The following is a 25,315-nucleotide window of genomic DNA, read 5'->3' as shown; positions in this document are numbered from 1 at the left end:
GTATTTAATTATTACTTTCGTCCAAGCTCTACAATAAGTTTTCTTTAATAGAAAATTATTTCATCATCATCAGCCTGTAGCAGTCCACTGCTGGACATGGCCTCACCCAAGTTGCGCCACTGCTCTCCGTTTTGGGCTTTTCACATCCAGTTGTACCCTGCAACCTTTCGCAAGTCATCACGCCATAAAATATTTAAAATTATTTACATATATGGAAATATGTGTGGTTTATAAATAAAAACACCTGATACATTTGGCAAATTTTGCAGTATGAAGTATACTATCTATACGCATAATTTGTCAAACAGAAACTAAAACACATCATCGAATTATGTGATAAATAAGACTAAATTAATGGACTGTGAATAAAAAGCTGTAAACAAACAATCTGCTTCAACGGAATGACGGTAACAGTGCGAGTGCAAAACGCTCGATATATCCTGGACATAGACTTGGAAAGTAGTAAAACATGAGCAAAGTAATATGCTTGGTGAATGTGCTGGGCGGGCGGCGGCGGGAGGGCGGGCGGCCGGGCGGGGAGTCGGGCGGCGGGCTCGGGCGGGCGGCGGCCGGGCAGTGCGCGCCCGCCCCGGTCCGACACTCGACGTCGGCTCGTCCACGACACAACACAACTATTCTTTAACGACCTATATTTTAATCGGTAAGATATCGTCCAGTGTTCTAATGCTAAGTCCCTAAGGGCTGTGTGCCAAGTGTAACTTGTTCGGTGATCCGCCCATCGCGTTGTCTACCTAGTGCGTATAGCCCCGTCCCTCTCTCAAGTTGCGCAATTGTATCGCCGTCTCGCTCGGCTAGTCTTGAATAACGGCTTGAAAAACGAATTTGCATTTTCGCGGGTGTTTAGTCGAGACAAGCTGACTTCCAATCGGTAACATTGGTTCTTCTGCACGTAAGTTACGGCCTATTTCTCAGTGCTCAAGATAAATATTTTGTGATATCAGTTACTTAAAATACTTGTCATATTTTTTACATAATCAATTGAAATATGAACACTCGTAAATTGTGTGTATTTTGAAATATGTAATAAAGTATTACAGACATCAGTGATTTTTCATACATTTTGTGAGTGGGATTCTTTAAAATAACTTAACAATATTTGTTAGATTATATACATCAAATATTTTATATCTAGACTTTCAATTACATGTACATAAAATACATACAAATTCACAGTGTATGATAATTTTAACAATAATTTCATGCAATCAATATGAGGAAGTACGTGTCACAAAGGCAAGCATGATCCCCGTCACGTCATGGTGGTCACGCCACGCCACGCCACACCTGTCGCGCGACACACGGATCCGGGAATGCCGAGATCCGATCCGGCTGCGCGCGCGCCTATTTTCGGCCTCACTCCACCCGAGCCAAATTTGCGATCCCGCCAAATCGACGCCTTCGTATATTTTCGTAACCGTTTCACAATCGCATGCTTTTTAACGGGTTATCTAAATGTCGATAAATACCAGTCGAACGCGAAAATAGTTCGACGTTGCGCAAGCGTCTATTTTTATACGCGTCTGGTCAACTTTCACATTTCTTTCGCTGATATTTATTTGGAAAAACAGTTTTGACATTGGCCTTCGTTCTTGACCTAAATAAAACAGTAATGGAAGTCCTAATACACATGAGTTTGTTTTGTGATGTCATTTATAAGCGGACACCACTTACAGACAATGTATCTAATAACTATAACAACGTTTTTTTATTTAATTAAGTTTGCAGTTACATTTTCAGAAATTGAATAATTTAAAACTAATTTAAAAATGTCATTCGCTTTTTGATTTTAATTATGCTAGAAAATGCTGCTCTTTCATATTATAGTCTTTCATTTGAATAATAAAATACTTTATTTTGTTATCTGTTTAAGTATTTGGTGTATTTTTTATTTACCGGTTTTACTATACGCATTGTAAATAAAAGCACAATGTACGTAGGTAGGTTATTTTTTAAAATACATAGGTATATAACATAATTGAATATGACCATCATGAAAGCATAAATGAATGATGACCACCTTAAAATATTCATTTGCTTATTTCATTATCGTTATTTGTGTTGAATATTGCCAATTTCCTTTTCGTTGCCGTTTCGATGTTCATATAATGTTCCTTTGGTCGATGTATTTTTAAATTAAAATATATATAAATGAAAATGAAGTATAGAAAATATAAAAAAATAATATAGAAAGTTATTTATGTGCTACATTAAATTGTATTGCTAGTGATATAGGAAGTGCAATTGTAGAAATTTGTCATTTATTTTGTCACAGCAAACAACAATTATACAATCATCATATAGACTCCAGTTTCAGAGAAACGAAACAGGGTCGAGTAGTATAGTAATACAACAAATATATTCGTGTCTCATCCCTAAAGATGAATGTCTTCCAAATTGCTGCAAACAACACAGATGCAGAATGAAGTGCCTACTTTCCTAGTGATGAATCGCGTTCTGTTTTTCTAAATTTAACCCTCTGACGCAAATTACCAAATGATTGTAATAAACCCACATTTGTGTACATAATCACGTCACGTAAATCGCAATGGGTATGTTTACATTAAAATATAAATACCTATCTACATAGTATGCGATTCTACGCTCGAAAACAGTTCTGGGGCTAAGTAGGGTATTGCAAGCAATTCACATCTCGCTATCGAGTCGACTGGAAGTGAGACACAGCGGACCAATCACAGTGTGCCATTGTGATGCAATGACAACTACACAGCCATGTGATTGGTTCGGTGTATTTCATTTTGAATCGATTCGATAGTGAGAAGTGAAATGTAAATAGTAAACCCGTACTGCGCAGATCTGCATTTACAATGAGTTAATTTATCTACAATAAATGATTATGCTGGTCTGATAACAAATATACTATTCCAAGTACTATACTAAGAAACGGTAACATTGAAATAATTCGATAAAGGATGTTATATTTCCAGACTTTAAGTTTCTTACTGTTTTGTAGAGTCTAAGTGGTTCACTGATTTCATTTATAGTATTCCTATTCGAACGATAGCAAAATATCATTTTGTTCCGGTTCATGTGTTTTAAATTTGAATTATTTATTTTTTAAAAAGTAACTTCGGTATTTTTAGTGTATATAAACCTTTAAATAAATAAATTCAGTACACTAGGTCTGCAAAAAAACTTGTGTATAAAATTTAAAGCATTGCTATAGTCGCATTGCTTTGAAATACTAAGAATAATACTGATTGCCAGATTATTGAGGTTAATTTTATTATGATTAAACGAATATCGTAATAAAATCTTTAAATCACTCAACGCCAATCTGTTCCACTTCACTCAAAATCAAAGCTAACAGCATCTTCAGCTAACCTACCAAAATACACCGAGGCCGTAATCTCTCATTTAGTATTTCCAATTCTTCAGTCTCATCTTACGTAATAAGAAATTACGGCAGGCCGCTGACTTATCCCGAATGGAACCGGCAACAAGGTCGCCAGAATCTCGAAAATAACCAGGCAGTGAGCAGACATTAGTAAAAACAGTTTTCAAGTTTCCCTCGACATAGGCGGGGGGCTGGCTCGCGTCCAAGACCACGGCTATCCGACACGGCAGCTCCCGGGCTATTTGCGGCGTGCTGCTAACTCTCTACACGTCACTGGTCTATTTACGAGGGACGGGCACGATATTGTACTCAATTATGTCACCTGTACTTTGTTTTTTATCATAACTACAACCAAATCAAGGTTAATGCCCTTTAATCTAAAAATATGAATACCGTAGACATTAGAAGATTATCGAGGTAACCGAATCAAATTTATTTTGTTACAGACACGAGCACGACATAATCTGCCAAAATGTTTAAAAGTCATTTAGAAATGATTGGCAGAAACGAGACGCCATCAAAGAAAGCCAGATTTTGGCAATCCTTTGTGCGATCTCTAAAAGGTATGTTTAAACTATGAATCAATACGTAAGGCGTTAAATGTTGAATGTGCACCTAGTAGCTAAACTTAATTAGTAGGTATTAAATAAGGTAATTTCTGAATAAATGCTTTGATTTGATTAACAAAATAGTATTTCTAAAAATGCTACATTCTTTTGGCATTTCGGACCGATCACTGAGAAGAAAAGCCGAAAGAAAATATGTGAGTCGCATAATATATACAAACAATGACTCGCAACGCACCCGAGAATGCGCTAGATGAGATAGACAGTTGCAAACACCTAACTGACCTGCAATTTATCCGCCTCAGGATCGGAAGACATCAGGGCCGAGGAGAGGTACAGGCCCACGCGCCGCAGCGTGTTCCCCGAGCTGCTGTCCTCCTCCTACCCCTACAGCAAGTCTATCTATGACGACCCCATCGCCGCAGCCGAGAGGATCACCGTCCCCGGATACCGCTACCTCCCCGTCCATCGCGAGGTCTACGGCTACTCCCCACGTCCCATCTACGCGCACAATTACGCTCGCTCGCTCGACCGGTACAGGCCAGGTCAGTTTCATGTTATTCTAGATACACGACACTAACGCCTCAACATCACTAACTACACTTGCTTCCCTTTATTTACAAACTGTTTTTTTTAAATCTACAAAGAAATAACATTTACGTTCCATATCTTTTTTGCGAGCATGTATTATCTATTTAGTATAGGTATACGCTTTTGTTATGGCAATGGACAATAGCCAAACTTCGAAAAGAATCAAACGAGGTACTTAGATAGGCTAGCTAGGTATGTCTGAGTTGGAAATGGTGATTTTCAATCATGGCAAACACTTTAATTTTTATTTCAAATTAATATACCTTCTTAAAGAAAGTAAAAAAATAGTACATTTCGTATATTTACATTTTTAATATGGAACACGACGCGAGTCTCCATCTTGCTAAGTTTTTTTTTTAATTCACACTGGCTCAGTAACTCACAAGATTACTTTTTTAATTTGCGTTTTCAAATAGTTCCAGGCAGACCTAATTACCAAATAAACTACTACCCGAGTATGAGAAATGAAAAAAGTTTTTCCTTACTTTGCATAATTACTTTTGAGCTATAGTGAATAATCATTTATTACGGAAGTAGTGTTAAATGATAACGTGTCTTTATAATTCTCGGACATTTCCTGACATTTGTAAATAAAGGGACCGCTCTGCTAAACCACAAACACGTACCTAATTAAATGTGGATCAAAGCATTGAAGTATTGTCAATCTATTGGCAATCGCGATCGTGTTTTGGCACACGATAAATTGGATTTTCAAGGCCTTACATTTTTACATCAGCTATTAATAACGAAGACGAACGATAATCTGTGTAATATACCCACTGTACATAACTTTTTGAAACATTATCATAACGTAAACGTGGTGATGTTATTCTGTCAATGGGCTGGCGCGTGTGTTGCAGGCGTAACCACTGATAAAAAATTTGTTTCAGTCAGTCGACATGGTTAGGTCTAGAAATCCTCACACTCGATTTTGTTTCAATTGGCACCCATTCAAGGTCCCCATTTCAATTATTTTCAGGATCAAAGGTGTCCGGAGGAGTTTAAATTAATTTCGGAACAACTTTATACATAAATGCCACGATACTATGTCATAATTGTACTTCTAAAGTAATCTAACTTTTAGAGTGTAAATAGAACTAAAGAACTGCACGGAGATCATACCAAAATGCAGTTATATTTATTGAGAATATGTATGCCTACATTGAATCCATGCAGGCTTATTCTGCTATGTTAATATTTAACTTTCTATCATTTTTTTATTTAAAAATAAATAAATTTTGGAAATATTGAATCTGATGTGAACCCTGTCATAAGCTCGGAGATCAGAATTTAAACGTTTTATGATTCGGTTTAACATTACATGGAGTACTACACACAGACATTATATTGTAATTTTATAGAGTTGTCGACATTTTCTGAGGCACTATCAGATCATATTTCACAGATCGAATCAAGCTTTATAAAAAGGCTTCATTTTATATTTTATGAACACAATTTTATTTCTTCGAAGGTAACATAAATATACGAATATTTATGGAAATATTGCTGTGATATTACATATTATTTCATTTTTCGACTATATGTTGTAGGGGCATCGTCACTAGTATGTCTGCTTCAGTAATGTATTATCAATGTTGTTGCTTGAGCTCGACTCCTTCATATGAGGAATCATCGCTAAATAATCGCATGATCATTGAGTAGAAATCACCTCTTATTTTATACATAACAGCACTTCACACTTGTAAATCCATGAATGTTACATCGAAGTCATTGTTAAATCTTCTAGCATTTGTCAGGTGACACGATTTACTTTATTTATGCCCCGTAAAAGTACCAAATAAATAACCCCATATTTTGTATATTTCTATTTATTTAAATAGTTTTCCCAGGAATGCAATTAAGAGGTGAGTTCTTCAGTTAGCTGTATTTTATATGTCCCCTTTAACATCATTATCATTAACGCTTTCGCTCAGCATATTAGATTCTACTAATCTAATCTCAAATCTGAAGAATTCCATATAAATATGGGTTTTTTTTTATTATCTCCCTGAATAATAATTGATATCTATTTATGTCATTTAATTTTCTATAGACTCTTTAGAACACAAATCTTTATTCTTTTGTCATGTCTTTCCTATTTTCTCTAAAAAAGATTCTTTAGACGAATCTCTTTTTTTATTTGAACAATCTTCGGCCAGTATTATACCAATTCTTATTCCAAAACAGTATACCACGTGCCGAGGCGCGTCCGACGAGGCGTCGACCCCTTCGACGCTCACAAGGCGTGGCAAGACCATCTAGACAGGCTGGCCGCCATCGACAGGCTGTACCCCTCCCGCTACGGCCTTTACCTGAAGGACAGGGCATATCCCATCACCGACCTCAACGCCCCCATCGTCACCTCCAACCCCTTCGAGAAGAGCCTAAAAGGCATCGAATATGAACCAGACAACAAGCCGCACTGGGGAACAGGTAAATACTAACAACTCTTTGCACGATCTAGAATAAATCATGCAATGATGTCATGATTCGTTCGTTCAATAACAACATTTGACTTTTTGGTGTCTCGAAGGTTTTAATACGGAACAACGAATCCTGAGCATTCAAGCGGTCCAAAATAAGTTACGTACGAAATTTCTACTTCCATTTGTGATCATATTTTGAAAATTGTATGCTCAATTTGGGACATTTCGTACGTAATTATGTGGATGTAAATTTTTATATCAAAAAATGACTCATATCACCCAATAGATTCAATTTTATGTGAATCTATCTGAGTGATATTTTGTCGAAAATAATATTTTAAGACCCAATTTTAAACATATTTTTTTATATTGTTATTAAAATAATTATCCACGAACATTAAGGTTACATACAGAATAAAGATCAATGCTGTAATATAGAGATAGGTAATAATAAGATCGAAATTCAAAATTATCTATTTAATGTACATAAGATCAATTCGCATCATGTTTGGCATTTGTTTTATTGCTAGTTAACCACATTGTATTCAAACTCATCAAGCCAATCTACGATAATTTTAAATATATAAATAGCTATATACTAATAGTGAACATGAAAACTTTAAAATATTATGTTGTAAAATACTTAGACAGAACTTAGCAAACCCCATACAAAATTTGTTGAAAAGTACAAAATTTTATTTACCATATTACTTAACACGTTATATAATATTTTTGTATTAAATTATAAAAGACCAATCCGTGTTTTGATTTAGTAGATTAGAACCTCAATCTGTGTTAGTATAATGGGAATAGTTTGTGTTTAAATCATAACGATGAATGTTAATCTTCGTAAGTAATAACTCGTTCCACCAGCACAGCCGCCACTTGTGCATGAGAGCATTTGTAAATATACTTATTATGCAAAACAGCATTCATTTAGGAATGTTCACTGCAACTGCGTATTCACAATCGCAAGAACACTACACTCACTGAACTCAACACTATAAATAACTTCTGCATTTGGTAGTTTTTTCCCGAAAGATGACTGGCAGAGAATGATTTTAACCATAATTCCGCCCTTTGTACCGGTTTGGTAAATAAAGTCAGAATAAATATAAAGTATGACGTTCGGGTCACGCGTGTGTAAGATATCGAGTTGCTATTGACTATGAGACTTGCCATGAAGGAGCGTTGCCGGCGCGGATTTCGGACGCGTTCACAAAGGATCCATTTTTCGCCGAAGCAGAAAAATGGGCAGGCTTTGACCGCTCGCTCCGAGGGATGTCGCCGACGCCAGTGAAGCCCCGCATTAGCCCGCCCCGCGATTGCGAGGTCGCTTACGATGCCGACGGTAAGGGCAACAGACCCCTAGGCTAAGCCTCCTGTATCTTCGTCACGTCCTTTCTGCATAGGTCGGGCCAAACACCCATCTTCTCTCTCACATGTGTTGTAGATTTGAATAATACCCACTGTAAATAGTGCAAACCACAATGAATCCACAATAGTACCTCTATATTATAACGCTTCCAGTGACTGAAAAATCAAGACATTTTCACTCACCAAATCTTTTCCTCCTATCCTATTTAGGTAGTCTATAACGCAGTATGTAGATAAGAAACAATCTTCATCCAACGAGTGTACGTGTTCTATTGATACGAAATCAGCATGAGGAATGCAGGCTTCAATAACTTTTTCATATTTTTATATGAATAGGTGTAAAATTGATCGAACCACTAACATTTTGAAAATTAAATGGTAACACTCACATTAGTAAAATTTCTTTTAAAGTTGTTGTAAGTTGTATTTTAATGTAAAATTAAGTAGTTACTTAATTTTGTGTTTCATGTAGTTACATGTTTAAGAATAGATATTTTCTAAGATCGAGATCGAATCATAAATCATGTCATGATATCCGATCCGTCAAATCAATAAAGCCAATCTTGCATCCGCATAAAATGTGCTTCGTCGTGCATCTTGCTATACTGATCGCTTGTCGCTTCCTGTTGTTTGGGCGATGACGAAGTGCAGGGCTGTGCGGCACGGGCCACAGCCGTGTCTGTTGTCCCGGCATTAATGGTTTGGCGTCCCAGGTGCGCCGCTGTACTCCGCCGCCGGCCGCCGGCCTTGGGCAGATATTTTCAACCCGAGCCCGTCCTTGCCGATATCGGCCATCACTCGGGACCCCTTCTGGTACGACTGGCCGGAGCTGAAGCCCCTCGCCCGCTGGGATCGCAGCCCCTCCTACATCAGAGACTCCTACCTGTCGCCGGTCAAACGCACCTTCCTCTGGGACAAACATCCGATCAGGCCTTTAGGTTAGTCGGTGGCTGTACATACGCACGATCACACGCAGCTTTGGTGTTGAGCTGTATATCGGCCTGCTGACTATCACCATCACAAAATGACACTAACTTATTTTTTATTATATTTATTTATTGAATCGTATGTTAATGATTCTCTAATTATGACAGATTTAATGGTGGCAGACTCACTCACCGTGGATGATCTGAGCAGGACTTTACCGTTCATTCGTAGTCTATAAAGCAACAACCAGGTATCTGGTCTGGACTGATCCAGTTTATTACAAGGTTTTGTAGAATTTAGTCATTAATATGTAGATAGAAAATGTCTACTGGACCCCAGCACCTGTATATTCAAGTTTCTGATGGAAATAGCTACAAGCTGTATTTAGTTTAGTCTCAATAACACTAACCATAACGCCAGCAAAGGCTTTTTGACTATCAAGTGATCATGGCAAAAGGACGTACCTACATTGCTTATCAACGAATGGAAATACTAGCAATGTTCAATATTCGAGTCGCCACGATCATGGCTGATAGTGTAGTCCTGGCATCAGACAATTGGACTGTTCCTGCTCGTAGAATGTTGTTGCCAATATCAGTCAAATCCACTTCTTTATTTCTAAACAATCATAAAACCATTCATGCCTTGATCAAACTCATGTAAGATTACATACACTCATGTTGTAGATAACTTCCGTCAAGAATTGTTTGTCCATCTATTATTTATTTTATATTATAATTATTATAGACCACGCATTTTAAGCATCACACATGTTTTTAACCTAACAGTAATGTATATTTCTAACTCATGATTAAGTATCATATAAGTCTGAAACATATACGACATTTTCTAACCACGGAATGATGGACATCAGTCATGCGAGTTTATAAATATTACTCATGAACATGAATATTTTTCAATTCCCTTCAAGATTCAGAAACATTATACGGATTATATGAATTGCACCTCGACATAAATATTAAAAAAGACAAATAATAATCCATTTTGTCGTTTATGTAAACAAATTAAAGTTTATGCCTATATATTTAAATATCCAAATCTATGAATTCAATTCAATGAAAATGTTACTAGTAATGTAGGTAAATACCTACAGTAATAATTTTTCATTAAAAAATTTCAGACAGATTGGTTAGTATTTTATAAAAAAAAGTAACATTGAGTGACGTAGCACGATAGCATCTTATATTTTCCGTGGCATGAGCTACGACTGTGTAACTTTACTAAACGTTGTAATACCTATCTTATTATGGTTTGTATATTGTTTACACACATAAAACGTGTGATAACGAGCTCCAATGAGTGATAACATTTCTATACAACATCCCGGCCAATTTTATACAAAGCGGTAAGATAGGCATTGTTATACCGGGCACGATGAGGGACAAAAATATATTAGCGCTCGTTTCTAATACGCGCACCTTTTTCTTGTATGAGAAGATATAAAAATGTCTATAAACTATCCTGTCTACATTTCATAATTAGAAAAAAATATATACTTACCATATATTTTTTTACCCACTCAATTGTATAGTCTAAAAATGTTAACAGTTTGATGTGTCTTTTTCATATAAATAAGTATATACTCGTATGTCAATAAACAGCTTTACACATCACAAATTAATTATTTTATTTTATTTATAAATGAATAAGGGATTGTTATGCACAATCTTTTATTCATTTCTAAATTAAAATTTTAATTAAAAATTTAATTTTAAAGTGTACTTAGTTATAATTACGTTACTATGAAAGCCGGTAAAAGGACGGACATGTAGGTACATATACTTATTTCAATTAAAAGTGTACACTGTACATAAATTGAATTTTCTAGGTACCTAAACATGACAGACGTGTGTAGTGTAACAAACACGTAACAAACGACAAAGGAAACGCGTACGCGCATACTAGAAGAATCATCAGACATAAGAAAATGCATTATAGCAGTATTGATCAGAACTACCATGATTAAAGATGAAAGACGTTCAGTACCTAGTTACCATTTCACCTCTGACTCCTATCACCCACAGTTCAATACAGTTTCATTACATTTGTTTAAATAAAAACTTTACTTTGATTTTGGGAGTTTTATTCATGTTGTACGTAGGTCATAATTATGTGATAAAACTCCACTAGAATCATAAAAGTTTCAAATAATCAGCTGGGTGAATTGAACAAAGAAGTCGACTCAATTCATCTGAGCTATACCTGAGGTACATCTGAGGTATATCTGTGGTACCTATCACCTAGGAGTAATGAGATCATGGTGAAAAGATCACACAAAAAATTTCACTTTGCGCAGCACCTATCGGTCAAATCCACTTCTTAGAGGTGAAGGTGCTCAAAGTGGAATAAACCAGAAAGTCATGTACATAGGTGTATGTATATTTTACATAAATCATCGATTCTTTAAGGTTCTTGAATAATTAAGGCATTATGTACAGTCAGCCAAAAAAGTGATTCAATGGGATAATAATATATTTTCATAAACCATAATTTTGAAAATGTTGTAATACTTTTCATATGAAATAAGTTTATCTGCTATATATAAAAAAACAAATTAGGCAACTTAAAAGTGTAAAATAATTTTGGCTGTCTGTCTACAACGTTCCGTTTCATTTGAATTAAAAGCTAAAAAAACATTTTATTTTTCAGCTGCTGCTTTCTAAGGGCGGTTCATCGGATCTACTTTAAGTTATCTACATAATTATCCTTAATTTATTATTTTATAAATAATCGTTTACAATGATGACTATGTCAAAATCAACATTTTATCGTTTGGTAAAAATAAAACTATGAATCTAAACCATTTTTTGAGTCATTTTCACAAATTTTCATACAGGATCTCAAAGACTGCTATAACATAGTCAATTCACGATACAATATTTGTTATGCTGTATTAATTTTGTTTAAATAAAAATATTTTTATGTACTCCAAAAAATAAAAAAATCAATAAAATATTCAAAAACTCCATTGTGTTTCTATTCAATATACTTACCTAAGAATTTGCTGCAAATCTTGATATTTACCACATACCTACAGAACCCAAATTGTGGAATAAAAGTAAGGAAGACAATGATAGCGATTCATGTTTGAACTTCATTGATGATATTAGGTATGTAACTGATATGTAGGCAGATATTACGTAAATACTAAGCTTACCACGAACACAGACCGCATTTGCCACGGACCAGGGGCGTAGCTACAGCTGTATCAATCAATGATACGGGAACCCCGTGCTACAGAGGCTCTATCGTGTGTAAGCAAAAGTTAGTAAAATGTGTCACTTACACTAGCACTTCCCGGGACATAAGATTAAGAAAACTGTTGACAATTTTTCAATCACAAACTTATGTGAAAAATAAAAAAAAACATTTTTTTTTTCTCCCGGGTTTAAGCATGTGGCCAAAAGTCAGCAACATCCTAAATCGGTTATTACGGGATTCCCTCACTTTCTAGGAGGAAGTGATAACTCATCCTCCACTCAACGAAGTCCTCAGCTTCGTCTGTCTCTTCGCAATGAACTCAAAAACTAGTGCACGGATTTTCATGGGGTTTTCACTAATTGATAGTTTAAACCCGACTATTGAGAGGTAGATTTGGGTGGTATAATTTACAGTTTTTACCCGAGCGAAGCTGGGATGTGCGGATAATAATCAATAGTGTTTATTTTAATTTAATGTAATCAATGTTTTTCTTTTATGAGAAATCTTTTACCCTTAATTGTCTACGATTGTATTGACGATGTTTACATTAAAAAATAAAAAAGTTTAACAAAACCGCTATATGAAGGTACAGAGTTGTTAGATGATAAAAAGCCAAGGCAGGCTATAGATAGACTGGTCATCTTTAGCCACACAAGAGCCATCTCTTCGAGTCTTGTAGAACTAAACCACAGCCAGCACAGAGGAAACATTTTGTATTTACCTACCATGTTTTGTACTTATTTGTACCGTACAAAATAGTATAGTGGAGTACAGTGATAAGGACATCTATCATCCCAATAGAATTAAACTTTCGCTGACGCAGTTGATGAGATAGTCTAATTTTGAACAAAATAAAAAAGTAGATATAAATAATGTGCTAGCTTTAAATGATACTGTAAAAAAATAATCTTTATCTTTTAAAAATAATTAACATCAATTTTTCGTCGTTAACAAATTTCATTAAAATCGGTCTAATAATTTAGCCGTGAATGCGTAACAGACAGACTTTCGAATTTATGATTTAATTAGTATGAATTAATATTATTCGGCTACGACTTAGGGTCCGTTGGCGAATGTATATTGATACCTATAGATTGATTTATAGTTTAGTTACCTCTGTCTAGCCCATTCCTAGAATACCACAGACGTTATTATACTTAAGCATAACCATGGAATTAGTAAGTAGGTACTTCGTACAGGAGTACATAACCTACTTTAGCAGTTCTGTGGTTATTACAAACTTTGCACGAACTCATAGACAATTTGAGAGTACACACAGATGTAAAGGTTAATACCCACTGAGACTGAAACGAGAATACCATTCAACCATAGAGCAGTTATGCGCTTTGGTTGGCACCATTGCTGATATGTCAATGTCATGTCAGTAACATCGTAACCGTTGTCAGGTGAAGCTTGGCAGCTTGGCTTCGTTTTAGTTTGAATTCTCAAACAGTAAACAAATTTTTAAAATTATTAACTTCACAAACAGTACCTAACTTGATATTTCCTTTTATTTCTTCAATTGCGTCTAACGATGGGAGAGAAAATGGATAATAATCAAACTGCTGAAGAAGACATGGATAATCCTGGGATAACCTTTGATAATCTTATCATCTTGAAAGAGTTCAGCAACATAGCTGATTTAGTAAGGTACAATACATTTGAACATACAATCATAGCAAATCGTTATGTTGTTAATTAATATTGTTGCTAATCTGACAAAATATAAACATTTACAGGATTGAAGATTTTTTAGACACAGTACCCAAAGCTAAACTGAGGAGGGTAAAATGGGTTCCAATGTTCAATTGTCTAAAACAAGGTATTCTTGATGAAATGGTGCAAGAATTTAGTTCAATGTGGGAGTATGAAAATATGCCTACAAAATTAGCAATATTAGAAAAGCAAAAAGAAAAATATACAGAAATTAATTCTGAAAAACAGTTATGGTAAGTATCAAAGTAATTATTGTAGATGCTAAAAAAACTTTAAAAGTCCATTTAATCTCTTAGAATTACTTCGTTGGATATGAAAATTATTGCTATGGATGACCACCAGGATAAATTCCAAAATTCTTAAGACTACAGGCCAGACATGGTTATAATATTAACTATGAATTAGTCTATAGACAAACTTCCAATACACAATTTATCCTTGCATATGTAATGCTTATGCTGAGGATCTCTACTTGCTAGTCTTGTCACCAGCAGTAGTTCACACCTGAACGCATTGTGCATTGTGTACACACCTGAGATATTAAGATAATAATAAATTTCATATTATGTTTAATGTTTATTGTTCCTTGATAAAAGTATATAAAGCAAGAATTTTAGTAGAAAGATAGGCATTATTGTAAATAATAGCAATAAGTACAAATGATTATGATTGTTATAATTTATTGTTTCCATCTAGGAGACCGCAACTTGGAGACGTAAAAGCTCAGTTGAAAGCAAGGGATGTAGCCAATTTGCAGAAACAAAAGGTTCTATTAGAATCTCTTGCAAAAGAATATGAAACCAGAGTTCACAAATTGAAGGACATTGTTGCAGCAAAGAGGGGGTATTTGAAGGCTTTGCAAATGGACATTCAGAAATACCAACGAAAAAATGAAGAATTTATCACCAAAATTAATGACAAAGTCGAAAATCACCAAAATTTGGTTAAAATGATAATACCCACCAGAGTAAATGTCAGGAATTTTAAATGGAATGATGACGACCTCGAAATCAATTGATAATGAACAACAATATTATTTGAATAAAATTTATATTTCAGAAAATTGTACACACTTGAGAAAAAGTACAACGAAATTTTATTACAATTATTTTAAACTCAATCTTCTGAACTTATCTTTAACTAGTGTAGATGAAAATAGAGAATAAATTGTTAGTGATATTTTAAAGTGTTACTGATTAAATCACATAAAAATCTAATGTTGCTTTATTTGGTACACCAATTATACCAACAGCTTGTTATTCTGCTATTACAGAAAGCTAATTTCCAATTTTATCATAGCAACATATTATTTTACTAACAGTCAAATATAAAGCTTTGAATCATATTCAAGGAAATATTAAAGTCAAAATGATATCCTAATAGCAAAGTACATAAGAATAAAAATGTATATTAATGAGCACAAGATACAATTACAGTGCAATTTTTCAATTACAAGTAAATGCAAATCATACAGAAGAAATAATAAAATTCTTAATTTAAATAGTTATAATATTTATTTAATGAAAATCATTTGACATGTTATAACATAGCTAAAAAATAAAATTGTACAATGCAAAACCTGCATATAATTTTATAATATTTAATAATAATAATATAGCAATTGCACTATTGTTGCGAGGACTACACTGTTCTACCACCTTTAATTAAAATTATATCAATGCATGAGACTTGCCTCCTGCGCAGAGTCTGGAGCCTCAGTTGGGAGATCATGCCAAATAATAATTTGGAATATCTACTTAATTCGTAAAGAGTAATACTGAGTGCAAAATAACTAATTAATTTCACTGGGCTGGACTTCCCAAACATAAAGCGAATGCAATGCAGTTTAGACAGGAAGTAAGACTTATTTCTATGACATGACATGGTGAAGGTTAATATCATTTTAGGCCAGTCCCACAACTGGATAAAACTTGGAAAATAAATTCTATGTAATGAACCAAGGGGATAATTTTATGGACGATTGTTAATTTTTGAAAATATTTTTTTGCCTAATAAAAACTAGAATTTTCAAAACAACAAATTACCGTCACTTATACGAGACCTATACATACTTTACATTTATAGGCACATTAGTTACAGAATAAACAAAGCAAATGTGCTTTCGATCCTACAACTTAATAAATATGAAATGTAATACGCTATACATCCAATGCCCGCATCTTAAAGATAGCTTGCCACCCGCCCGAGTCTTGAAAATCAACGAAACAATTTCTTTACAACATCAACATGTTAGAACAACTTAACAGGGTACATCCGGTATAAGATTAGGACACATCAGGGATCGAAGAAGCTCTAGTCACAGAGGCATCGCCGAATAGCTCATGTCTATGCAAATATCCACAAATGTTGTAGAACTAAATTCATAAATTAATATCACTCACATTAATAATTAAAATTAAAAATAAGAAGGCACAAGCAAATTGATAAATAAATTTTAACAATATGCGACATATTATTCGGCTATGTCTAATGACCACACTAACGTAATAATTATAATACATGATATAATTAATCATTTGTAGCATCCCTCTCACTGTGCAGCACACTGGATCCCAAACGTCAGTTATTTCTTTTTTGGTGGTGACCGTTGAGGCGTGGCGGGCCTCCCGCTGTTGATGCCATTGTATTGATATTTCGCTTTCTTCTCTGATGGTTTCAATATCTACACACCAAATAATACTTTTGGCAATGTTCAAGAAGACATTATTTTACGTTTAGTGCGAAGAAAAAAATAGCCACACACCTAGAACTATTGCAACTTCGTCTTCTTCTCTGACGGTTTCAATATCTATACACCAAATAAAAATCCATTTTACTATGTCGAAAAACAAATTATAAGTGTAAAAAAAATTAACTACATATTAAAAAAGAACAAATACTGATACTACTGAATCTACTACATGATATTAGGTGTATAAATATGCCGAATCACGTCTTTAGAGTTTATGGGGAAGACAGAGTACAAACATTGATATAAATCACATTATGCCCAAAAAGTGCAAGAACTTTTACTTTGGCAATTCTCTGAGCCAAAGTATTAACTATTTCTTATACTCTGTTCTCTCCAAGAATATCCAGATTTTATTTTTAGGACACCTCTACGGGCTAGTCTACGAACTAGAGTGACTAATTAATTATTATTCCTTTTTCTGATTACTGGCCATAGACCACCAAAATATTTTGTATTAAATAATTATAAAATAAAAAATAGGACAGAAGAGACATCATCTTTCAAAATGTGTGGAAAAAGTGTTTTATGTCTTTTCTGTGAGGAATAAAGGTTCAAAGGTCTTGATATGTATATTTTTATTTTAACATTTATATAATCCGTCTGGCCAAGACAGTTAAGTAATTTCATTAACATGTGAATAGGTATATCAAAGAAACATACTGGCAAAAATGATTCTATAAATCGAAAAATAATATAAAAATGTGGCAAAAAATGAAAAATTTTAAAACTACTATTAGAAGAGGTGGATTTATAAAAAAATAAAGACTATAAATATGAAAAAAAAATGAGAGAACAAAGACACACTTTTTCTAATAGTACTAGTATCATTCAACATAAATGGGTTAATGTAAACAAGGTAAATGCAAAGATTTCTTTTTTTTAATATTTAGTAATTAAAAAAAGTAAAGCAATAAATCAATTTGGCTGAAAATGGTGGTTTTCATTAACCCATCTGTAAAAAAAAACTAATATAATAACATGGACGGTTCCCACGGCATGTAAAATAGACGGAAACAAAATCATGATACAAAAAAATCCGTCTGAATCAAAATTTTTGTTATTACTCGATGAAATGGAGTGGCTCAACTAGTAGTAGTCTAGATGACAACCTACTCAGAGAAAGGTCTATAAAAAAGGTAAATCATGAACTATCCTTCTTCACGTGCTTGAACAAAGTCAATTTTTACTAACTCTAACCGTGACGAGAAATCCATCCATGCATTATTTAAATAATAGTAAAAATCTAGAGTACTTTAGTCCCAACTTTGAAACTCTCATCTGAATTTCTAATACAGAATGAAAGTTCGATGAGTACTTTGTAATCAAACTAATTGATTAGAAGTCGATAAAATCAGAAATCAATAAAATCAGTCAATGGAATAGAAATCGATAAAATCAGAAAAGAGTTTTGTTTTAAAATCACTTCATGAAACCATAATCATCCAAAGACCCTACGAACACTTGCGAGACCCGGGTCACACAGAAAATAGACTCAAAATTAAGACTAAAATTCTCATGATTTCAACATAGCTTACCTGGAACGAGCACATAAGTGTCTCATCGACGGACATCATTCCGCCGGCGTTGTCAAACTCGCCACAATAGTTCGGGGCGGAAAATAACGTGACCAATTGTCGTTTTGCGAAAAACTCATATCCATCTTCGACCACCTAAAATGATACAATGTGCATTCAGGCATAAACAAGAACAATTTATTTTATTGTGAAAACTTTACTGCCGTTATAATATATTATATATAACTATATACGTATATATATAAATAGGCCTTTATATTCGGAGACGTACTTCACATCGATAACAATAGTTATCGATGTTAAGTACGTCTCCGAATATAAAGGCCTATTCAGGGTCTGCAGTAAGGCAATCGTATCGTAATCGCGAATAATTTAAGCACTTGGACGAACATTAGAAAATACAATAAATTCACCGAATCTTGAAACTTCCTCGTTACTTCCCTTTATTGGCAAAGACCGCAGGAAATCCGTATTTGTATTATTTTTTATTTATTGTGTTCAATATTATAATGAGTACATTAGGGAAGGCTGTTTTTATGTCGATTATTTTGTTTGATGACGCCTCAACTAATTACCTATTTCAAAGACAAATACGTCTAGAGATAATAATAGTTTACATAATACTCAAAATATGTGGACTTGAAATTCAGTGATGCTTGTAAAAAAATCTACAGCAATTATAAAATTTAAAGCATACTAATAGTATTTAAAGTATAATAAGCATTACAATGGCCTAGTAATAAATAAAGAATAAATGTTTATGAACACGGCTCAACCTAATAGCCTCAGACCAGGAATCTACGTATACGTATGCGCAATGAAAACAGTTTTCTAAATAGACTGCTATAAAGCTGGCAACACACCCCGACCGTTTGCAACACAAAAGAAACACTGTTCTATAAATAGATGCATTGTAAGAGCACAATCAGTTCCAAGTTATATAGGTACTCTGCTTTTGAATCACTCTGGCGTAATAAGGCAGGGTTGTCTATATAACAGGCTAATATATTTTATTTACTATGTGTAAGTAATATCTCAATTTATGTTGAGCGGTAATAAATTTGGTTCTGGTAAACTATGTAAAAAATTGACATTTATAACGCTAATTATGTGATATCTACCAAATAAATAGATTTTCTCTATTTCAGTTTTTAGTGAAGGTTGAGGGACACAACATGGTTTACATGGTAACCATGTACCTATTTAAATTGTGCGAGACGTGATGAATCGAATTGGTATCAACGGACCGTGCTGGATTATGATAAAATAAACAACTTGATAAAATGACTCGTGTAGGTAGTGGAGGAAATTTCTTGAGATAATATGATTCATGTCTGTATTAATTGTTATTTATTTCAGGTTATAGAGACGTGATCTTATATTTATAAGTATTTACATGATGCATACATATAATTTCCTTAATGATTGCCTATTTTAAGAAATTATATTGCACTAATTAAACAAATATACACCAATCTAATCTACATATTGCGTTGCGGTAGGGTTATGTAGTTGATTGTATTATTTTTCAGAAGGTTAGGCCAGTTTTTATAAAAACAAGTTGGTTCTATAATACAGTACTTATTTGTTTCTATTCATACAAATGTGAAAGCAGTACGCAAGTACTACTCATTAACATTTGAAGTCAAGGTTTTGATGCGTAGTCAATGAAAATATTTCAAAATATATTAATTTAGGAAATAAAGCCACGTTAAAGAGAGAACCACCAACGAATCTTGTCCATCTCTCCCATAGGGTTCTAGAATCACCTCGCACCTAAGGGGCAGCAAATTATGATTCCGCCCCGGGCGATAATAACCGACACTACGCCACTACTCAGGGGGACTTAGTTTTTCAGAGTTAGACATGAATGTAAAGTATGTCACGACATGAAACAATACACACGTGATGAGACTCGCTCAAACCATCAAGCACCTTTTTAATGGTAGTAGCTATTGGACAACTGTTTGTGGACTTATAAGTCATAGACTACATCTGTCCATAGACTTTCCAGCTATTTATGATGGTGATTCTATTAGTTTGTATTCTAACTACTAAGTGATTATAGGAAATTGAATATTAATTTCACGCAAAACAAAAGGCATAAAAATATATTTTCGAAAATGCATTACAGTACAAAGAGTTTTTGAAAATTAGAATAAAGTTAGTGCTGCCTCTATCCTATTCATCTAGGATAGCCATAGCTATATAAAACTGAGCTTTTTTAGTCCAAATTTATGAGTGTGTACAGAGTGTGACCTAGAAACAAATTTGCAAGATTTGATCCACTATAACAGGGTTCAATAAAATGTAAAAACAGGTAACAAAATATTTTGGAGCCCGGGTGCGACGGCACACCCCGTAATCTTGGCAGGGCCGTCCTCGAAAATGCCCTATCCTTCTACTAAAGTAGAACTTTAATATTTTTTATTAAAACACAGACATTTCATATAAGTATATCGGGAAACAAATTAAATCAAAGCAAAACTATAGTTTTTTTCACACTATGTATAAATCAACAACACGACGCCCGTGGCACTAACTTAATAAGTGTGTAGTACTTACCTGATGGGCACGACAAATCAAATCCAAGTCGTGTCTGTTAAGGAATTTGCTGACAACATCGGGTCCAAACGTAAATGACACACCGCGGTCATTCTCACCCCATCCTTGCACGTCTTTGTCTGGGTCTGACCAGAGCAAATCGCAAAGTAACCCTGAAACATTTCAATTAAATCTTAAACAATACTTTATGGGATTTTGAGCAATAAAAATGTATGATATTAATGTCTCGATCGCGAAAAATCGAGATGGATAAACAACAGAGTCCCGGTAGTGTTTGCAAACCGACCAATCCGCAATGGGCCCGCGTGGTATGTCATGGTATACTCCTTGTCTATCCGTATCTTGGTTACCCATGCGTATATGATTTTGAAAAGTGCTTGTGAAGGTCAAACTTCTAAATAAATGCTCTGAAATTGCCTGAAATTATATTTCAAGGATGTTCTCACTATGACAGTACATCAAAATGACTCACAGGAGTACATAAAAAGTTAATCAACAAATTAGCCATTTATGATTCAATCTATCGTCCTGATTGTCGCAATTAAAACCGCCACATACTAGATTGAAGAGCATGGATTATAAGGCCCACTAATGCTTCATATCTTTTGATAATCGCCTATCATTTCACAAGGATAAAATTACAAAGAGAAAAAGGGATTTTTCACCGCTGGCTGATAAAGTATCTGATAGCCCATATGTAACATCGAACAGTGTCAAGATTGTGTTTCACAAGTGTTGGATGTCTTGTCTTGATTGGTAGAGCCTCATATTATTATACTTATTTTTTACCTGTATCAGGCACATCGGTAGGTCTCATTATCCGTCTAATCTGCTCCATACCCTGCAAGTCGGGCGACAGTCCCCCATGACAACAGAATATCTTTTCATCAATTATAGCGGCAATGGGCAAACAGTTGAAACAATCCGTGAATGTTTTCCACAATTTTATGTTGTATCTGCGCTTGCATTCGTCGTAAAAACCTGTAGAGGATAATTTGATTGAAATGGATGATAGAGTCTCTATCTAAAGATAGACTGTAATTAGTACATGTCTAGGAGATTAGATGCTGCAAATAGTTTTGTTTATTCCATTGCTATTTTTATGCTTTATTAAGTAGAAATATGGCCTGTGCTCAGCAATGGGCAGAAAAGGACTGAAATGATGATGAACTAAAATAGAATAATGCTTTATTTGAATGACTCAAACACACACAAGGTCATAAGCAATCAAATATATAAATATACAAACACAATCCGCCCAGTAGATTTTGCGCGAAAGAATAACACAGTACATCCCCACAAACTCTCGCATTTATAATAGGTATTAGTAGGATTAAAGTGAAACAAAACTAAAACAACTAATTAAACTTTGTGCTGCAGCAACAGAAGTTTAATAGAAACTAGATTAATGTAAAATATACTTTACCATAAATACGATTTATGCTGGCACACTCATGGTTTCCTCTGAGTAAGAAGAAGTTCTCAGGATATTTTATTTTGTAAGCGAGCAGGAGGCATATAGTCTCAAGTGATTGCTTGCCACGATCTACATAATCTCCCAAGAACAGATAGTTGGCTTCTGGTGGGAAGCCTCCATATTCGAACAGACGTAGTAAATCTGTATACTGCCCATGAATATCACCTGAAATTACAATATTTGGCATTACCTAATACTGGGAATTATAAAAACACGAAGTTACAGTTATGTTTGGACTAGTATTCTGTATATTTGTACACTGGCCTTTTGACACTTGACTGTATATTATTATGATGCCAATAATTTCATTATAATTGTAGGTTTTCTACATTATGTGACAGAAAAAAAAAAGTCATCACTAAAGTTATCTCTCTTCTTGCATTGCATAATGTAGAGAACAAATGTCTGGCTAAGCTGCTTCCACCTGACCCCGGCATAGGGTGCAAACTTAATATGTAAGGACTTGTGGTCATCAAGGATATGCAAGCCAATGGTAGAACAAATAGAAGAACGCGCGAATAACGAGAACGGATCAGAACAAAAGTGATCTCATCAGTTTACCACAAATTTTGAGCGGTGCCTCCAACTCCAGTAGTATCGGCTGCTGCAGGAATATTTCCCTGGACTTGGTGCAGAGGCCCCGGACCTCTGACTCTGACATCTGTACTGTCTTGCCCGGCCTGCATCCTCGAACTATAACAAATTTCTATTTTATTATCAAATATGTAATATATGTATGACTAAACTCTGTTTAATTCGAAGTAAAATGAAATAATCTGGCACAGTTTTATTCAGTACATTTAGTGAAAAGTTTTACTATTAAAAGGCTTTATATCTAGGTCACTTTCGGATTATTCAGACTGCTATGTAGAATTAAACAGAGTTTAGTAATTGAGGTGATTGTAACTGAAATCATTTTAGGATAACAATCCAGACAAGCATTGTTTTGAACCAAAAACCATGTTAAAAGTATACAAATCAACATTCATGACAAATAAAAAAAACTATTTTATGAAGAGAAATACATTGATTTCTCTTTCAACAGAAATGAATGGTTACTTGACTACTATTTAACATAGGTTAGTTTTTTTTAATAACTAGTACACAACTGAATGATTTCTTATTACTGCACTAGGCACAAGACCACATAATTACCTCCAAGCAAGCAATGGATATACATAATGCAAATAACTTTATAGAAAATGAGATATATATATTCATGAACATGTTTTACCGAACTTTATAAAAATCATAATCATCATTACTTAAAATAGGAACAATAGCATTTCACTGAAAATGTTTCCAGTTAGTGCCAAAATGTTTGTTGATGTCAAACTATTAAAAAAACATTATATATTTGTATTACTTTTACTAACAGGAAAATTTTCACCATAGTGCTAGTGTTGTTCTAATTACTTAGGCATGCTAATTTAACATTTTACATTACAATATCATATCAACAATAAATATAAGCATATCATATCAACACTGTCACATTGTTTCAAGCGACATACACATGGAAACACAAATACACTTCCCAATGTTGAAAATTACAGAAAACTTAGAAGTTTTATTTTATTTTAATACAGAACATTCCATGTAACATACTGCTAAATCTTTACAGCCAGTAAAGGACCATGGAGTTCTTATACATCAAAACATTGTGTATAAGGAATTCATAAGATTTATATAGGAATAACTCAACAAGAATAGGATTGGCATAAAGATTTGGACCACTGGTTTATGATGCTGTCACTTGGTATTGGTCACTAAAGAAGAATGAAATAAACAATCTAGCTGAAGAATTTTCATGTGATCATACATTCTCCTGAAAAGATGTCTTTCAATTTCCCTTTTCGCCTCGCCGTTTCCTGTTGCAGCCTGTATACTGTTGTAACCCATCAATAAGCAGCGTAATAAAGTAAAATAAACATGTTTAAATCAAGTAATAATTAAAGCATAACAATAGGCCCATAGAAGTATACCATGCTATGAAATCTGACATTATTGTCGATAGATTAGGTAGCTTCTGTGTAGCCTTACTAATGTAAAATACTTTTACAGTTCATTCCCAAGATGAAAATAGATATATGCTAGTTCTATAAAGAGAGAACATCAATTGTAGAATCAGATAAGAATTTAGGATAATCGATTTATTTGTGAGTTTGACGTTTCTATACCACTACATACTCGGTGATATAATTACGCAACTGTGAACACAATGAGCTTGGATCAAATCATTCTATTAAAACAATCTGGAATTGAACAATCAAGTACGCACTAAATAATGCAAGGAAACTGATCTTTACCTTCTAAAAGTCTGTGAATTAGACTGTCAACATTGAGTTCGTCAGCCATATTTACTACACGAATAATTTACGTCAAAAAGTCAAATCTTTCGACACACACACAACACCATCGTCGAATGCGCTGCGCTGCTGCGCCGCTGTAGGTAGAGTTGTTTTTGGTTTTTCTTGATAGGTGCCTACGTTTTGTTTAATGTCTATTGTTTATTTTTTTATTTGATAAATTTGTCATTTTACTGATCAGCTTGATTTCTGTGGATTGTAATTTTCAAATAATATATATTTATATATTATTTTCTTGATCAAATAGAGTCAGTTGAGTAGGATTTTTTTTCGTTTTTTCTTATTTGTAGTTTTTTTAAGAAAATAATATTTTGTATTTTTATTTTTCGCCGTTTCATTTTATTATTTTGACATGATTTAAATCACAATTATTTTAATTTTTTAAAACGTGTCAAAATACATCCTGCTGCATAAAC

At 34.1% G+C, this 25,315-nt stretch overlaps 3 protein-coding genes across 13 annotated transcripts; 2 read left to right on the top strand and 1 right to left on the bottom strand.

Annotated features, from left to right (window-relative positions):
- The first annotated feature begins 523 nt into the window (after window positions 1–523).
- On the top strand, window positions 524–12,250 carry Mf (Myofilin). 8 transcript variants are annotated; one of them, XM_053752296.1, is made up of 8 exons: window positions 524–661; window positions 3,823–3,939; window positions 4,248–4,487; window positions 6,721–6,966; window positions 8,146–8,310; window positions 9,050–9,274; window positions 9,431–9,513; window positions 11,934–12,250. In XM_053752296.1, exons 2-7 carry the CDS (start codon window positions 3,849–3,851, stop codon window positions 9,499–9,501), a joined length of 1,038 nt encoding a protein of 345 aa, XP_053608271.1. In that variant the 5' UTR covers window positions 524–661; window positions 3,823–3,848; the 3' UTR covers window positions 9,502–9,513; window positions 11,934–12,250. The 8 variants fall into 8 exon arrangements, with proteins under 8 accessions (XP_053608271.1, XP_053608276.1, XP_053608274.1 ...); XM_053752297.2 differs by lacking the exon at window positions 524–661 and adding an exon at window positions 760–910; XM_053752298.2 differs by lacking the exon at window positions 524–661 and adding an exon at window positions 3,553–3,737.
- Window positions 12,251–13,870: 1,620 nt separating this feature from the next.
- LOC128674039 (uncharacterized) lies at window positions 13,871–15,702 on the top strand. Its single transcript, XM_053752308.1, has 3 exons — window positions 13,871–14,135; window positions 14,225–14,434; window positions 14,898–15,702. The coding sequence occupies exons 1-3, from the start codon at window positions 14,020–14,022 to the stop codon at window positions 15,217–15,219; spliced, it is 648 nt and encodes a 215-aa protein (XP_053608283.1). The 5' UTR covers window positions 13,871–14,019; the 3' UTR covers window positions 15,220–15,702.
- On the bottom strand, window positions 15,235–24,983 carry flw (flapwing). Of its 4 annotated transcripts, none has more exons than XM_053752291.2 (8): window positions 24,840–24,967; window positions 24,353–24,418; window positions 23,092–23,223; window positions 22,480–22,695; window positions 21,843–22,034; window positions 21,054–21,205; window positions 18,489–18,623; window positions 15,235–16,884 (listed from the first exon to the last, which is right to left on the bottom strand). In XM_053752291.2, exons 1-8 carry the CDS (start codon window positions 24,886–24,888, stop codon window positions 16,786–16,788), a joined length of 1,041 nt encoding a protein of 346 aa, XP_053608266.1. In that variant the 5' UTR covers window positions 24,889–24,967; the 3' UTR covers window positions 15,235–16,785. The 4 variants fall into 4 exon arrangements, with proteins under 4 accessions (XP_053608266.1, XP_053608269.1, XP_053608268.1 ...); XM_053752293.2 differs by having other exon boundaries at window positions 16,873–17,010; window positions 24,840–24,970; XM_053752294.1 differs by lacking the exon at window positions 24,353–24,418 and having other exon boundaries at window positions 24,840–24,983.
- Between the last annotated feature and the right edge of the window lie 332 nt (window positions 24,984–25,315).

This window comes from Plodia interpunctella, chromosome 12, assembly GCF_027563975.2.
Source record: "Plodia interpunctella isolate USDA-ARS_2022_Savannah chromosome 12, ilPloInte3.2, whole genome shotgun sequence".
Classification (NCBI taxonomy): Eukaryota; Metazoa; Arthropoda; class Insecta; order Lepidoptera; family Pyralidae; genus Plodia; species Plodia interpunctella.
Note: the sequence above shows the minus strand (reverse complement) of the source record. Positions and strands in the feature narration are given on the sequence as shown.